Here is a 16,322-nt window from a genome sequence, read left to right as displayed (position 1 = left end):
CGCCTGGCCGAAGCTGTCACCAGTTGGTCATGTGGGCTGGGGTTTTGGTGGGGGAGGGTTAGTGATGAACATTCATGCGCACCCCGCACTGGGCGTCATTTCAGGGGCCAGTGCTCTCTGGCATGTGTGAAAAGGCCTTGAACCCACAATCACAGACCGAAAGTGGACCTTTGGCAACAAATGCTGACTCTTACTTGATTCTCATTGATACCTCATTGAGGAGACCATCAGGAGCTTGGAGCCTGGTGTTATTGCTGCCTGCTTATTGCATATAGGCAGGAGAGAAGAAGGAGAAGAATGCAACAGAGGCACCTGCCTCGCCAAAGGGAGGAGCAGGACCCTCAAGACCAAGGGGTCCTCCTCCGGACGTAGAGGATAATTCTCAGAGAGCTGTAATTCGTAGCATCTTGCTAGACCCAGGGTGTATACATGTCACATGTGTTATCTGCAGATGAGTGAGAACCAGTCTCACCAATGCCTCCATATGTCAAAGGATCTGGTGACTCACATTTGCCACATTCTGCAGTATTTGGTACCACGGAGACTTGGAGGGCATCCATTGCCAGTGGCTATGAAAGGAACCGGCCCACTCATCTTCTACGCCAGTGGCTCCTTCCAGGACTCCACTGGGAACCTGTGCGGCATTTCCCAAGTGTCCACCCACAAATGCATCCAAGAGGTCACAGATGCCATTTTTGCAAATGTCCACAATTTTGCCACTTCAACAGAGATTAAACAAGCCAGGATGCAAGAGCACTGGGCTTTGCACAGCTTTCCGGTTTCCCACAGATGCAGTGTGTTATCAACTGCACTCATGGCTGTAAAAGCTCCCTGGCAATAGGCAGTCCAGGAGGTCAACAAGAAAGGCCACCACTCACTCAGTGTGCAGCTTGTGTGTGATCATAACAAACTTATCATACAGGTGTGCGCCAGATTCCCAGGTAGCATCCACGACTTGTACATCCCAAGTAATTCTAAAAACCCTGAGATCTTCGAGGGACCACACAGGATATAGGGTTGGCTCCTCAGGAACAAGGGTTACCCGCAAACGAGGTGGCTGATGACAACCATGCAGTGGCCTCAGACTCCTGCAGAGTGAAGGTACAATGAGGCTCATGCAGTAACCCGGACATTGGTGGGACACTCTACAGGGATCCTGAAATTGCAATCCCGCTGCCTGTGCAGGGCTGGTGGAGTGCTGCAGTACACTCCCCAGAGTGTCTCACGCATCATTGTAGCTTGCTGCACGCTACACAGCCTGGTGCTACAAAGTGGGGAGGACTTCGCAAATGACAGAATAGAGGAACTGCATGTCTCCTCCAACGAGGAGGACCTTGAAGGGGATGATGGTGATCAGGTCTTGGAAGCTGAGGATGCAGCAAAGAGGCTATTGCATGGGCCAGACAAGGCAATCATGCTTGTGAGTCCCTCATTGCCAGCAGATTTAAGGAGGAGGATGATGGGATAAGTTGAGGATCCTCCTGGACAGGTCTCCTCCATCATGGGCCAGCATGACCACCAGCATAAGCTACTCCTCTAATTTCACCCATGAATTTCCAGATGACAGTGCATCATTGCACAGAACGCTCACATAGCCCCTGATGCTGTGAAGGATGAGCAAGCCTCCAGGCCATGTGTCCATGCTGAGATGAGGTGCTACTTGGAGGAAGGCATTCTGGCATCAGTCATCAGAAAGTGCTGCCTTTTCACATGTCCATCCAGCATCCCAGTCGCAACAGAACCTTGCAAGACGCAGGGGCATTTGCACGATACTCAGTGACCTAGTGCCTGCATGCCTTCAGTCTGGCAAGACTCCTCATTCATCAGAACCAACGCAGCTATGCACAACATGTTACATCAATGGATGGTGACACAGAAACATAACACTTGGGACAAGGCAGCTGATGAAATACCGCTGCTGTGACTGCATTTAGAGATGATTTGGCCAGCTGTGGTACACTCCCCACAATGACAGTGACATCCGGCGGTTTAAGTTATGGAGCCTGAGCTGCATTTCTCCTAACCCTACTATGGAGGTGGAGCACCTGAGCATAATGAGATCAGACACTTGGCTGCCTGATATTGAGATGCCTCCTCTTAGACACAACCAGTGTGCCCTCATGGCCAGACCTGGCCCTTGCAAAGTCCAACATGATCAGAGAATATGAAGCACTCAAGGACATGCGTCAATGCCAATGAGGAGCACTGTTTTACTTCATCATATATTCACTCCTATCCCTTTGCATCCCTCCACCCTTTCTGAAGCAACGATGTGTGATTCCAGAGCATGCTTAAAGCTGTTCTGGAATCCAGAAATCATCATTTGGAAATAGCATCAGTAACCTCAGTAAGACGATGGGACGCACATTGCTGTCTACCATCTTTGTGGCCAGTCCCTCTCCCACAATAGTCACAGCTACAGAGACACTTAAGTTGGACATCTCAGTGCCTGCACACAAATGTGCGTGCCATTACTTCATCACCTTGAGATGGCAATGTTGTCCCAGTTTTTGCTGAACTAAGCAGATTGACACTGGGAATGCTAGAAACCTGTTTGGCTGAGGGCAGCGCACATAACCTCTGGGTATAGGCTCATTTCATTTTAACCCTGCCGAGAGACAGCGGGCAGATGGAGTTGGACGGTACGTGAGCCTTCTCTATGCGTGAGCACATCTCTCCTTAAGCATCATGCCTTCACCTGTCAGGAATGCAGACAAAATTGAGGCAGGGATGTGCCCTTAAGGTTCAGAGCCAAGAATGCACTTGATGGGACCCTACGAGGAATGGGAACGAGGTTTGTTGCACAAGCACACTTAACATGAAGGTGCAGGAATTACTGATGTGGAGCATTATGTTGAAATGGGACGCTCACTCTGGTGAGACTGCACAGGAGACGGGCCCAGGATAGAGACAACTTCCATAAGTGGATGCAGGATCCAAGGTATCACCATGATTGACAGTAACACAGCTCATCATAAGAAGGAAACATAGACTAGAGGATTGGAAATGATTGTGACTCTATTTGCATTTGTGAGCATTATATACATGTGGTTAACACCCGTGCCAACATTGTGCAACTACATTTTCTTCTCTTACTTACCCTGCCACTTACCCTCCCCCAACACCCACAGCAGAGATGGAGGCAGCCTGCTGACTGCTACGCCCTGTTTTCTCTGATGACCTTGGCGGGTGTCCTCTGGAGGGCTGAGATCTGGTGGGCCCCGGCTTGCTTTAGGTGACCTGCTATGGGACAGGTGCACCCTCTTTGGCCTATAGAGCTGCAGTTGATGAGGTCATGCCAGACACTCCTGGAGTCACTTGGGTGCAAGGAGTGTCAAGCTGCTGGTCATCCTCCCTATGGGTGCCCAAGGGGGGGTGCCCAGGCTGACCCCTTGAGGAGAAGGCGCAGCTGGAGTGAGATCGAGCTGCCCTGCACTCCTCTCGCATTGATACAGATGGATGCCACCAATGGCTACATCGATGGAGTGCAGCTCCTGCAGCGGTGCAGGACCGATGTTCTGGACCAAGATTTCCCCAACGGCTGCCCAACCTGCCAGTGTTGACCTCAGTGTGTTGGCACACTGGCACTATCACCGCAGACTGAAGGCGGACAGACTCCTCTGTCATGTTTTGCAATCTGAGGAGTGCAGCGGACATCCCTTCCTGATGTTCCTGAGCTTGCCTTTGCAGCTCCAGCAACTGATTTAGGACCAAGTCTGGAGCCTCATCTTTGGACTCAGACTTGGCAGAATCATGGCCTCCAACAGTCCTCTGAGTGCCAGTGACTTCTGATGTCCCTGCCTCCGCCTGCTGTGGAGCAGATGGTGCACTGTGCTCAGCAGATTGTGACGCCAAGGCCACTCTAGAACTCGGTTCCACCGAAGTGTGTCTCTGAGCTGGTAGAGGATGTGGGTGAGCGCTGTGATGGGTCTTCAAAGGTGCTGTCCTCAGGTTCCTCATCTGAGGTGTCATTGGGGTTGGAGTTAAGGGCCTGGCTCGTGGATGGCCTCAGCAGCTTCCCAGAGGTGCCTACAGAAGAAAGGAGAGACAATTAGTGCAGATGACTCTGAAACAGGAGAAATCACTCACAGTATGGTCACTGATGGATGTTCTAGTGCAGGACCCTCTCTTGAGTGTGCACCACCGATCTTGCCGTCAGTGCAGAAACAGTCTATGTCCCAGTGGCCAGCTCTATGGCTCTGTTCTCAAAGTCCATGATAAACTTGATCTAGGGAACTCCACCCCCGGTATGGGACCTCTCCTTATCGGGTCCCGGACAGATGGAGAGAGTGTGAGCAAGATGAATGCAAGGGCAAATGATAAGGGTGCCTGGCATGTGAGGGTGGTGAGTGGAGCCTGGACAGGATTAGAATGCAAGCTCCAGAGGAGATGTAGCCAGATGGAGGTGTGAGGGTGTGTGAGAATGAGTGGTGATGTCCCTTGAAGTAGCAGCAAGTGAGGTCCTTATGAATGTGAGATGGACTTGAGAATGTGGAAGTTGAGAGTGATGAGATGGTTAACTCTTCTGTAGGGCGTTTGCACTGATCACCGCTTTGACCGCTGCCCAAGCCGGATTGGTCACCTTGGTGGGAGTCCTGCAGCCAGAGTGGGGGTAGAAAACATCGTGGCGGGCATCAAATGTGTTCAGCAGGCATCGCTGAACGTGGGCGCAGCTTGCTTTCTGCCCTTGGGAGCCATGTCTTCACTCAAGCTGCTGCAGAAAGTGTGAACGCTGTGCAGAGACAGCATTTAAATATGGCTCTCAGAGTTAGGGAGCGCGAAGGTCAGGGCGAGGCGGGCGAATCAAATGCTGCCCACCAGCAGAATGGCATGTTCCCCGTGGACGAATCATTATTCAGCTGCGATGTGGATGATTCGCCACAAAAAGCTGCCATTGTGGCCAACAGGTGGAATGCCGTTTTTCCAGCCCACTTACAGACTTTGCACGTTTCAGGGAATATCCCGGCCAATGACTCTCCAAATTTGCCCATCCCACCCACAACGATGAACTCTGGAGTCAAGGCCAGAAAATCTCGCCCTATATCTTGATTTTCTGAAATAAGGTCCTTGGTCTCGATTTCTTTAACAGATCCTTTGTTATCAGCACTATACCTCCCACTCTTTTCTATTTTGCCTATCCCTTCAACAAGTCAAAGATCTTGGAATATTCAATTCTCAGCCTTGGTCACTGTGCAATCAATAATAACCATTGGATAAATCCATTTATTTCTATCTGTCCTATTAATTACCTGTTTTGTTGTGAATTCTCCATGCATTCAGATATAGTGTATTTAACTTTTTTCCATCTTTCCCTGATGCCAACTTAGTCAATAACGTCATATCACATTTTTTCTCCCAATGTCGCTTCCTTACTTAATCTGCTCATTTTTACCCAAATCACTCCTCTGCTTTACAACCTTGACATTTCTCTTACTGCTTTTCAATTTACCCTTTCCTGAATCCTCCCAGTGTCAGCCCCCTTTGTACCCCTCTCCCCACTTCAATTCCCTATTAATTAAATTGCTCAGGATATTATAATTCTGTCCCAATGCAACAGCTTCCTTTTTTCCCCCGTACTAGTGCCATTGACCCATGAAGTGAAATCCTTGCCTCCCACAACTCTCCTTCAGCCACACATTCAACTTTCTAACCTGTCCATCCTGATATCAATTTGCACGTGGCTTAGGTATCAACCCAGGGATTATCACCTGTAAGATTCTGCATTTCAATGTCAACCCTTACTCCTCACAATCTCGCAGCAGAATCTCATTCCTAGTTCTACCAATGTTATTGCTTCCTACGTGGATCACAATAACTGGATTCTCTCCCTCCCACTGTGCGATTTTCTCCAACTGAGCAGGTGTTTTTAACTCTGCAACTGGGCACGAATCACAACTTTTCAGAGTTCCTGGTCACGGCTGCAGAGAACGGAATCTATCCCCTGGACTAAGCTGTCCCCTATCACTACCACATTCCTTTCAGTCTCCCAACTTGAACTGCCTCCTGTACCAAGATGCCATGGTAAGATTGCTTGTTCACCCTGCAGACTTAGTCCTCATGCACACAGGCACCAAGAACCTTCATACTTGCTGGATAAAGGAAAACCCAGGCTCCTCCAGCACTGCACCTCGACTGCCCTTATCTCTCAGAGTTACAGCCGCACAATCCTGTCCCTGACCACTGACCAAACCTGTACCGCTAGCTAACTGTTACTGCCCTGGACTATCTCCTGAATCAATGTGTCCGGGTAACCTTTCCCCTTCCTGATGCCCTGCAATAACTGGAAGCTCGGTCTCCAGCTCAACAACACTGAGCTGGAGTTTCTCGGGATGCAGATACTTACTGCAGATGTGGCCCTCTGGGATTACAAGGCTCTCCACAAACTGCTACAATCTGCAGTTCAGGAACACGACCTGCACTGCCATCCATAACCTTGTTTAATCTATCTAATCATTAAAATGAGGAGATCCTTTTGAAACTTCTCTGATTCCCACTCTTTTACCCTGCTCCTTGTTTTCTTTCACATTTAGAAATTATTTTTTATCACTTACTCGACTCTTGCTTAATGGCCCAGATCTTCCAGCCAGTGACAAAGATAGATCTCATGCCACTGACTGCATTTTAAATTATGTTGTGACCTTTCTCGCTGGCTGCAGCTGGAAGTTTCTCCCGGCTGCCGCGTGGGTCGATTGTCGAGGAGAAATGAGAGGGGCGGCTGAAGCAAAACTGTTTCCCCTTTGCCGTCATGAACTGAAAGCTTGCCTCTTGAGGCCTTCAGCTAGTACCCCAAGCAGTTCACAATCTGGTGAAGGAAGGGGGTGTGGGTGGGTGATGTGTTGGGAGGGGAGGAAGCCAGGGGTTTGGGTGACGGGTTGAGTCAGAGGTGTGGGGTCGGGTGGGGTTTTGCAGCTCGGGGGGGTGACAAGTGTGTGATGACACACGTCTGGATTTAAAAGGCTGCTCCTCGCATTCATCGTTACTGGAATCAGAATATCTGGCTCACTATTTGCACTTCTTTTATTATTCTTTTTATGGGATGTGGGCGTCGCTGGCCAGGCCCATCCCTTTATTGCCCTTGAGAAAGTGGTGGTGAGCTGCCTTCTTGTACTGCTGCAGTCCATGTATAAGTCAGATTTTAATTTAATGAAAGTGGGGAACCCTTTAATGTGAGTAACTTTTTTAAATTCATTTTAATTTTAACCTGCTCGACCTGATTACTTAAAAACTGAATGCATGATATATTGTATACATTATAAATAATATTATATAAATAGAATATAATAAATTATACACTTGACTTAGTTGTAAAAAGATCACTAAACTGGAGTTTATTGGATTCAACCTCTCCTCTCACGCCACATTTTCATATTCAGAATTTTTTTCAGATTCTTCCCTGTGTCACAGAGTGACCTCTGACCCCCTTGCATTTTTAATAGTGTGACCCCCCCTACCCCCACCCAATTCTGTGGAAACAGAATTAAGGTCCAGATCATTGAATGAGATTGGGCTGCTGGCTGGAATTCTCTTGCCTGCAAAAAAACATGCATCAAAAATTCAGAAACATTGGGCTGAATTTTTGGGGCCTCTGAAGGTGGGAAGAGAGGTGGGTTGGTGTGTTGGGGTGGGGGTGCGGTGCAGCCAAAAGTACTGGCGCCAGCTGACATCTCAGTTGCAAGACATTGTTCCTGGTTCCAGGCATTTTAGAGGAGACAAGTTCAGGGGCCTGGAAGGCCATCCTCCCCCACGAGGCAGGCAGGCAGGTAAGCTCATTAAGAGCCTTGTTAAAGATACGTTTAGGATGCTCACTGGGAGGCTCCTATTGGTCTCCAGTTACTCAACATGATGAGGGGGTGGCAAGATCAACTGTCTGGAGGTGGGCAGTCATTGGCAGGTCGGGATGTCAGCGTTCCTCGCAGGCCTATAGCCCTCCCTGCCAACCTGGGTAAGAGTACATCTGAAGGTCACCCTGAGTCTCCTGCCCACAATGGTGGCCAGACTGCTTTTTCCCTGTTTTTATTAAAGTTTTAAAACCTGGCTGAGAGGGCACCTTCTTATTGAAGGTTACTCCGTGTTACTTATCTTTGATTGTAGCCAGGCGCTCCTCTGAAGCTGGAAGGCCGCTATTGGCCCTTCAACTTTGAGTGACCGCCTGCCACCCTTCATTAGACAGGAAACCCTTATCTATGCCAATTAATGGCTCAGCCACCTGAAACCCTTTTAACAGTTTTTCCCTAGAGGCAGGTTTCTGACCCAAAAACAAATGCACCACTTGTTTCCCAACACCATGATAAAAATTCAGTCTTTTGTTTCATAGAGTCATCCTTTAAATTTTGAACAACATAATTTATGGCTACATTTCTTCTGTGTTTATTGCCTTCTGGCACCACCAACCCTTCCCCCCCCCCCCCCCTAACCCCAGGGTGGGGGGTAATAATGTGACGTATTTGCCTAAAACTAAAGAAAGAAGAGGCAGCATGTATAGATTGAAGTAGCATAAGGGAGTGGCATTGTAGCTACTTTGGATCACAATATTTCCTGCTCCTGAACTCTAAGGGAGTTTTTGATTGTGAATTGACTCTTGTGAATACATATCTCCAAGAACTATATTTTTATTTTAAAAATTGGAAGGACATTGAATTATTTGGGGACTTTCTTGGCAAATGACCTGGGTTTTTTTTTTAAAAAAGGTTAGAAGTTCACTTTGGACTGTGACTTCAGCTAAATGACCAGCAAGGCACCTGAGGAGACAAAAATTATTTGTTTATTTGAATTTTAATTACTGAAGAAAAAAAAATGACTGCTTTCTGAGGCTGCCCTGGCGATTTTCTAGAAACCACCTGACTGAGATGAGTTTCTGTTTTGAACCTGTGTTTTAGATTTAGTTTTAGTGAATAAGCTGAAAAGGAGAAGGTTGCTAAACGTGCTCCCTCTATGCTTCATCTGAAATTCAGTGTAGTTATCAGTTCAGCTAGAGATCCACACCTCAGTATAACTCATCTGTATCTGAAAACCTGAGAAGCTGAGATGAGAGACAGATCCCAAGGACATTAATTCTGCCCTATTTTCCTCCACACCAAAGATCCTTTGGAAAGAACCTCCAAACAACTACTGTGACCAGCGACCCATCTTTGCGCGCAGGAACACCAAATTGACTGTATCAAAACTCTTCAAACTTAATCCTTTTCATAGAGTTTTCACATTAGCCAGAAGGTGTTTTTCCCTTGAACACCAACCTTTGCCGATACCTTATTGTTTTGTTCTTTGTGTTTGCGTTTATGTGTGTGTGTCTGTTGGGATTTAAAGGGGTATACAATTACACTTCTGGATTGCAATTTGTATGTTAATCAGTTTTTGAAACTTGCTTTTAAAATAAGTTTTGCTTCATAATAAATCAATCGTTCTGTGTTTATCGAAAGAAGCCTCATTAAAGTCTTTTTTATTCTGGCTCTAATAGTAGCAAAAGTAAACAATTGGCCATTTTAGTGAGTGATTTAAATATTTACACCGATGTTGCAATCTGTGGCGTAGTGGAGCTAGAGAAATTGCACACTCCTCCCATCCCAGTTATAACACTTTAAAGAGAAAAAGCTAACAGAAGGTATATTTGCAGCAGGTTACATATTAAACATAAAATGCTGAACAAAAAAAGTGGTAGAGAGAGAAAAATAAAAAAGGGAGGGAGTGATTTCTTGGGATCTCACAATCTTGTTTCAGTTGTCACACACACCAACTGATTTGAATACATCAAGCCGATTTTTTTTTAAGGAAGTAAAGAACATTGATTTTCTTAAGATGAGGAATTTTGGTCCTAGAGAATGGAGTTTTCACCCCAATATTGGTACTTACAGGTCAGATATAGATGTAGTGCAAAACTGCTTCTAGTCAGCTCCTAAAAACATCTCAGCCCCTAAACAGATCCCCTCCTGCCCTGTTCCAGAATATCATTTTGCTGCTCACTAGCCACCCTCATAGTTTATCTAAGTGAGATTGGCATCTTTAGATGATCTATGGGCTCTTTTATGTTGTCGGCCTCTAGCCATTGTGTTCAGACTTGCTAAAGTCAATTCCCTAAGAATACTTGCAGGCAGCAGAGAGAGAAAGCAGACTTCTGTCGCATTGATTGGATTTCACTGCAGGTCCCAGGGAAGGAAGACAGGGCTCTGACACCTCCACCACAACAACCCCACTGTTCCTCTGGTCATTACTCTTTAATCATCATTTTAGCAATTTTGGTAATTCAACAATAATCAGAGTTACAGTAAGTTTGGATTTTTTAAAAAACCTGCCAACAACAAAACTAAAACATACTTCCCATGTTAGTGCACCATTTTGTTTTCCATAACAATGCCAGTGCATGTTTAACATACCATTCTGCGCTTTCTATTATTACAGTTGCCATGGCGTCCAGTGAGCAAAATCCAGTGATTGTCATCGCCGTGGTTTCGGTGGCAGGCCTGATTGTTCTGGTGTCCATGGTCTTTGGATTTGTCATTTGGAGAAGGTAAATGCTCCTTACCCTGGGTCCTTTTTCTGTGCTGGGCATGAGGAAGGTGTTAATGTGACTAGCCTGATATTGGAGACTAGCCTGATATTGGAGGAGTTGCACACTTCTCCATCAGTTTAATACCACCTCCAAATTAAAAACTATTGAAAATGCTAGAAGAGCACAACATCTTCCTTAACTCCCATCTGAAACAATGGCTGACTTTTTTCTCCCAACTGCTGATCCAACTTCATGTTTTCATGTTGGGGGAGCAGCTGAATCTGAACAGTGTGACTGTTAGAAATTGCTGGAGCCATTTTGCGCTAGGCATTCAGTCCTGAGGAGGATATTAATATAAACTTACTGTGCAATGTTTAAGGTAATTCACCAGATTGAAACACTGGACACTTGGCCTCCAAATGAAAGGTCACATAACCAGCAGTGAAGTACTTGAAGCATATCCTTGTGTTACCTTCAGTGTGTTGTTTCAGGAATACTTGCTTTTTTTTCCCCTGCCATAAAGTATGAAGATTGGCAGTGAAGTGTTTTGCAAGTTTGTCTGGTGCTATAATTTAATGAATTGCAATTTTGATTTGCTCAGAACCAAAATGAGCTATAACAAGCAAGCAATTTAAAACCATTCAGTGACACAACAAAGTGTCTCTCAACTTGTGAAAGCAGTCTGTGTCTTTCTGTGCAGGACTTGGTTAACTCTTGCAAGAATAGCGCTTTCAAAGAGCTGGCACAGACACGCAGGACTGAATGTCCTCCTTCTCTACTGTATCTCTAGCAGCTTTACACTGGAGAGCTCAGCATGACAAAATTGGCAGACTTTGGAGAGAAAATTGGAGAGAAAAGTGGGACATGGGACAGGCATAGGTGAATATGTGAATCCATTAGAGAGGATGCAGAAAAGGTTCACAAGAATGGTTCCAGGGATGAGGAAGTTCACTTACATGGATAGACTGGAGAAGCTGGGACGGTTGTCCTTGGAGAAGATTAAGAGGAATTTATACAGGTGTTCAAAATCATGAGGAGTCTGAGCAGTATAGATAAGGAGAAACTGTTCTCGTTGGTAGAAGAATGGAGAACCAGAGGGCACCCATTTAAGGTGACTGGTAAAAGAAGCAACTGCAAATGAGGAAATATATTTTTACACAGCAAGTGGTTAGGACCTGGAATGCACTGTCTGAGAGTGTCGTGGAGACAGCTTCTGTTGTGGCTTTCAAAGGATAATTAGCTAAAGGGAAGAAAAATGCAGGGCTGTAGCGAAACAGCAGGGGAGTGTGACTAGGTGAGTTGCTTTTGCAGACAAAATGGATGGAATGGCCTCTCTGCTATAATCATTCTATGATTCAGTGCTTAGCTGAATTTTAGTAATTCTGAAGATTTATGGGAAGAGAGAAGACTGTTGATTTGTCATAGAGCAGCAAATGCATCATTAGCATGTAAAGTTCAATGGAGTTGACCTGATGATGTTCTCTCCTGCGGGAGCCACTGTTCTCTTGATTGATGTCAAGTAGGGCTTTCTTCTTCGGGGCAGAAATTGACACTTGTTACAAATACTGCTAAACAGACAAGGAGGGACCAGAGTCAGTGTCCAAGTTGTGTTGAGTAAGTTGAGCTTAGCCAGGGTGCAAGTTGGAACTGTATGATGAGTTTTGCTGCAATAAAGCTAGGGAGTGAAGGGAAGCGAATTGGCCAGAGGTCATGCTCATGATTGCAAAGGATCATGTGTGGACATGTGCAAAGCAGATTGCCTCCCAATAACCTTTACGTGGGCTCAAACGTGAGGAATAATTACTTGGATGAAATAGCAGAAAATGACTGCAGTGTGTGAAAGCTGTAGCCAGAGTAATAATGCAAGGAGAATTGGCAAATTGTTATTCTACAGGTACCTATTAGACACAGGAATCAAAAGCTCAATTTCAAAATTTGCATACACCATAATAGGCCGTACAGTCAATGATGAGAAATACTGTGACAAAATATTAGACGACATTAAACTTGGAGAATGGAAATATAATTGCCAAATGAATTTCAATATAGCTAAGCATCTTGGTGCATATTGTAGGAAGAATAAGGAGATCGCATATTCCCTGAAAAATAAGAGTCTGAATGGGGAAAATGAGCAAAGGAATATAGGAATACAGAGACACATATCACTAAAAGTAGCAACACATTAATAAGGCCATTAAAAAGCAAACAAAGCACTGGGATTCATTTCTGGAAAACAGGATTTAGTTTAAAATTGCACAGAAACTTGGTTAGACCTCACTTGGAGTACTATGCACATACTTGGTCTTGGTATTGTGTAAATAATATATAGCACTGGAGATGGTGCAACAAGGATGATAAGAAGTTATATCTAGCAGGAAAAATTGAACAGAATGGAACTCTTTTCCCTAGGAAAGAGAAAGCTGAGAGATGACTTGATAGAAATCTTTTTGATTATGAAAAGTTTTGAAAGGATGGATGGAGAGAAAATGTTACTGTTTATGTGGAGCCCAAAGCTGGGGTTCGTAAATATAAAATAGTCACATCTAGCTAATAAGGAATTTGGGAGAAATTTCTTTACTCAGAGACTGGTTAGAATATGGAACTTATCACCACATGGAGTTGTTTTGGCAAATAGTATAGATATATTAATGGGAAAGCTAGAGGAACACGTAAGGGAGAAAAGGCTAGAAGTTTATGCCTTTAGGGTGACATGTCAAAGGATGGGAGGAGGCTCATGTGAAGAATAAACACTGGCATTGACCAGCTGGTTGAACAGTCTGTTTCTGTGCTGTACATTCCAGGTAGCAGTATAAAATCTGGGTAGGCCACTTTTGGAGTACTGTGTTGAATTCTTGGCACCACACTTGAGGAAAGATGTATTGGACAGGGAATTGCCACGCACGTATACCGGCATGATACCTGTGTAAAAGTGTTAAAATTATGTGGACAGGTTGTACAGACCAGGCTTGTATCTCTTTGAGTATTGGAGATTAAAGGATGATCTAATTGAGGTATTTAAAGATGATTAAAGGATTTGGTAGGGTAGTTGGGGAGACACTATTTTCTTTGGTGGGGGAGACCAGAACAATGGGGCAGAATCTTAAAATTAGAGCTAAGCCATTCAGGTGATGTCAGGAAGAATTTCTTCACAAGAAGTGTATTGGAAATCTGGAACTTCCTCTCTCTCTCTCTCTGTCTCTCTCTCTCTCCAAAATGTTCATAAGACCAGATCAATTAAAAATGTAAAGACTGAGAGTGATAGATTTTTGTTCAGCAAATATATTGAGGGCTATGGAATCAAGCTGAGTAAATAGAGCTTGGAAACAGATCAGCTATTAGTTGAATGGTGGAACTGGTTAGACGGGCTAAATAGCCAACTCTGGTTCCTATATGCCTAGAAAAAAAAAGTGTTGAAACAGCTGCAAGAAACACTGATCATTTTTTTGGGATCATTTGCTCCTTAAGCTGGTTTAAATATACATGACATGAACTTTGAATCCCATCTGTTTCAGGCATTGTGGGTACAGCAAGGCCAGTCAAGATGGAGATGAGGAGCTTTACTTCCACTGTAAGTACCATCCACAGACTAACAGAGATGTACAGGTCACATTTCACAACACTGTGCTGCCATAATATTGTTTTAATAATGCACTTCCTGGGTGGAATTGTTGGTGCGGTTGCCTATACAATTGCTCCTTCTGAAGCATATTACCCTTGTGAGTTTGCAATAAAGCTCTCCAGAGAGGGCAGAATTGACAACTTCATATTCCCATTAACCGTGTTTCCTGCACAGACAACACAGAACATTCAAAGATCTATAAGAACTGGATGCCATAGGCAAGCCATGCCATGAATTATTCTGTTAAGTCTTTTATACTCAATCACTCCAGTCTTTAGATGTTTGGATGTTCTGTTTGCTGTAATTGAAAGTTTGTTTTCTTTTTTTAAATCAGTCAGTTTGTAACAATAGATCTCTAATTAAGAAAATATGTTCTTATCTTTGTGTAACCATGGTTATTTGACTGCAGTTGTAAGGAATGGATGGTTGCATGATGCCTTGCTAAGAACAACTTCTGTTAGTGTTCCTGCCCCAATGTCTTTTCTCTTGCTTGAAGACATAAATCTGATAAGACATCAAAATTTGTGCAATGCCGTGTGTCAAACACATTTTACATAGAATTGCATAAAAATTACAGCACAGAAACAGGTAATTCATCTGGTCCATGTCGCTGTTTTTGCTCCACACAAACTTGATTCCATCCCATTTCATCTAACACTGTCAGCCTACCCCACTTCTTTCTACTTCTTGCATTTGTCTCAATTCCACATAAATATATCAATGCTATTCACCTCAACTACTGCTTGTGGTAGCAAGTTCCACATTTTAACCACTCTCTAGATAAAGAAGTTTCTCCTGAATCCTATCTTGGATGTATTAGTGACCATCCTATATTTAGGGCCCATCATTTTGGTCTCCCCACATAAGTGAAAACATCTCCACTTCTACCCTATCAAATGTTTTCATAATTTTTAAGACCATACAAGAAATCCCTCTGCCTTCTCTTTTCTAGAGAAAAGTGCCCCAACCTATTCAATCTTCTCTGCTGGGTATAAATAACATTTCAGTTGTGCTAAATTTTCCTCGTATTTTTATTTGTACCTTGTCCAGTACCTCTATATATTTCTTTAGAATATGAAGGCCAGAACTGGATACCAATATGGAGATTATTGAGAATTCTGATTGATCAGCTGAGGCACCTCTTGAACCTGGTCACCTCCTCGCCAGGTTCCTAAGAAGAGTCCACGGGGATTGATGGTGGTCTGTCAGCTTGGATCCTGAGGACCTTAAGTTATGAAGCTTTAAAGAACTTCAAGAAGAACAAGAAGGTCCAAGTAGGAAAACCAGAATTCAGAATTGGAATGAAAATCAACAACTATTTTTAAAATCCTGACTGAAAGAAGCAGATCACAAAGGGCTCATTTTAAAAACACAGTATTGCATTCATCTACAGCAAGGAAAAAGGCCATTCAGCCTATCATGCCCATGTATACTCATTTCTGCCTGAATAATTCAAAACTAATCACATTGCCCCATGTCATCCTGGAGGCAAAAATAAGGGGTGTCATTTGAGCAAAGCTAAGTCTCAGGCATTAAATAATCATTGTAGTGAAAGAACAGACCATCATTCTATTCTTCCCCAAAAACTGAAGCCAGGAGAGAAGTTAAAAAGAATCATGATAGGTTTTAACTCTGCCTGCCTCATGGAATTAAAATAAAATGTTCATTCTTGAAATATGAGCATTGTTCACAAGGCCAGCATTCATTGCCCACTTCTAATTGTCCTTGAGAAAGTGGTGGTGAGGCATTGCCTTGAGCTGCTGCAATCCATCTGGTGAAGGTACATCCACAGTGCGGTTGCAGAGGATGTTCCAGATTTTTGACCCAACGACAGTGAAGGAAGACAATACATTTCCAAGTCAGTCATGGAGGGAACTTGTAGGTGGTGGTGATCCCATGTATCTGCTCTTGTCTTTCTAAGTGGTAGAGGTTGCAGGTTGGAAGGTGCTGTCGCAGAAGCCTTGGCAAGTTTGCTGTAGTGCATCTTGTAGATGACACACACTGCTGCCACTGTGCCTCGGTGGTGGTGGAAGTGATTGTTTAAGGTGGTGGATGGATGCCAATCAAGCGGGCTGCTTTGTCCTGGATGGTGTCAAGCTTCTTGACTGTTGTTGGAGCTGCACTCATCCAGGCAAGTGGGGAGAATTCCATCACACTCCTGACTTGTGCATTTTAGATGATGGACAGGCTTTTGGAAGTGTATCACTCACTGTACAATTC

General features: G+C 44.5%; 1 protein-coding gene across 1 annotated transcript in view; it reads left to right on the top strand.

Moving 5' to 3' along the window:
* The window catches only part of LOC121291613 (ephrin type-A receptor 7-like), a 630,124-nt gene that overhangs the window by 551,645 nt on the left and 62,157 nt on the right, over positions 1–16,322 (top strand). The window contains exons 8-9 of the mRNA XM_041213056.1: positions 10,393–10,501; positions 13,996–14,051. Of these exons, the coding sequence (XP_041068990.1) occupies positions 10,393–10,501; positions 13,996–14,051 (165 nt within the window). The remainder of the gene's footprint in view (positions 1–10,392; positions 10,502–13,995; positions 14,052–16,322) is intronic.

This window comes from Carcharodon carcharias, chromosome 19, assembly GCF_017639515.1.
Source record: "Carcharodon carcharias isolate sCarCar2 chromosome 19, sCarCar2.pri, whole genome shotgun sequence".
Taxonomy (NCBI): domain Eukaryota; kingdom Metazoa; phylum Chordata; class Chondrichthyes; order Lamniformes; family Lamnidae; genus Carcharodon; species Carcharodon carcharias.
Note: the sequence above shows the minus strand (reverse complement) of the source record. Positions and strands in the feature narration are given on the sequence as shown.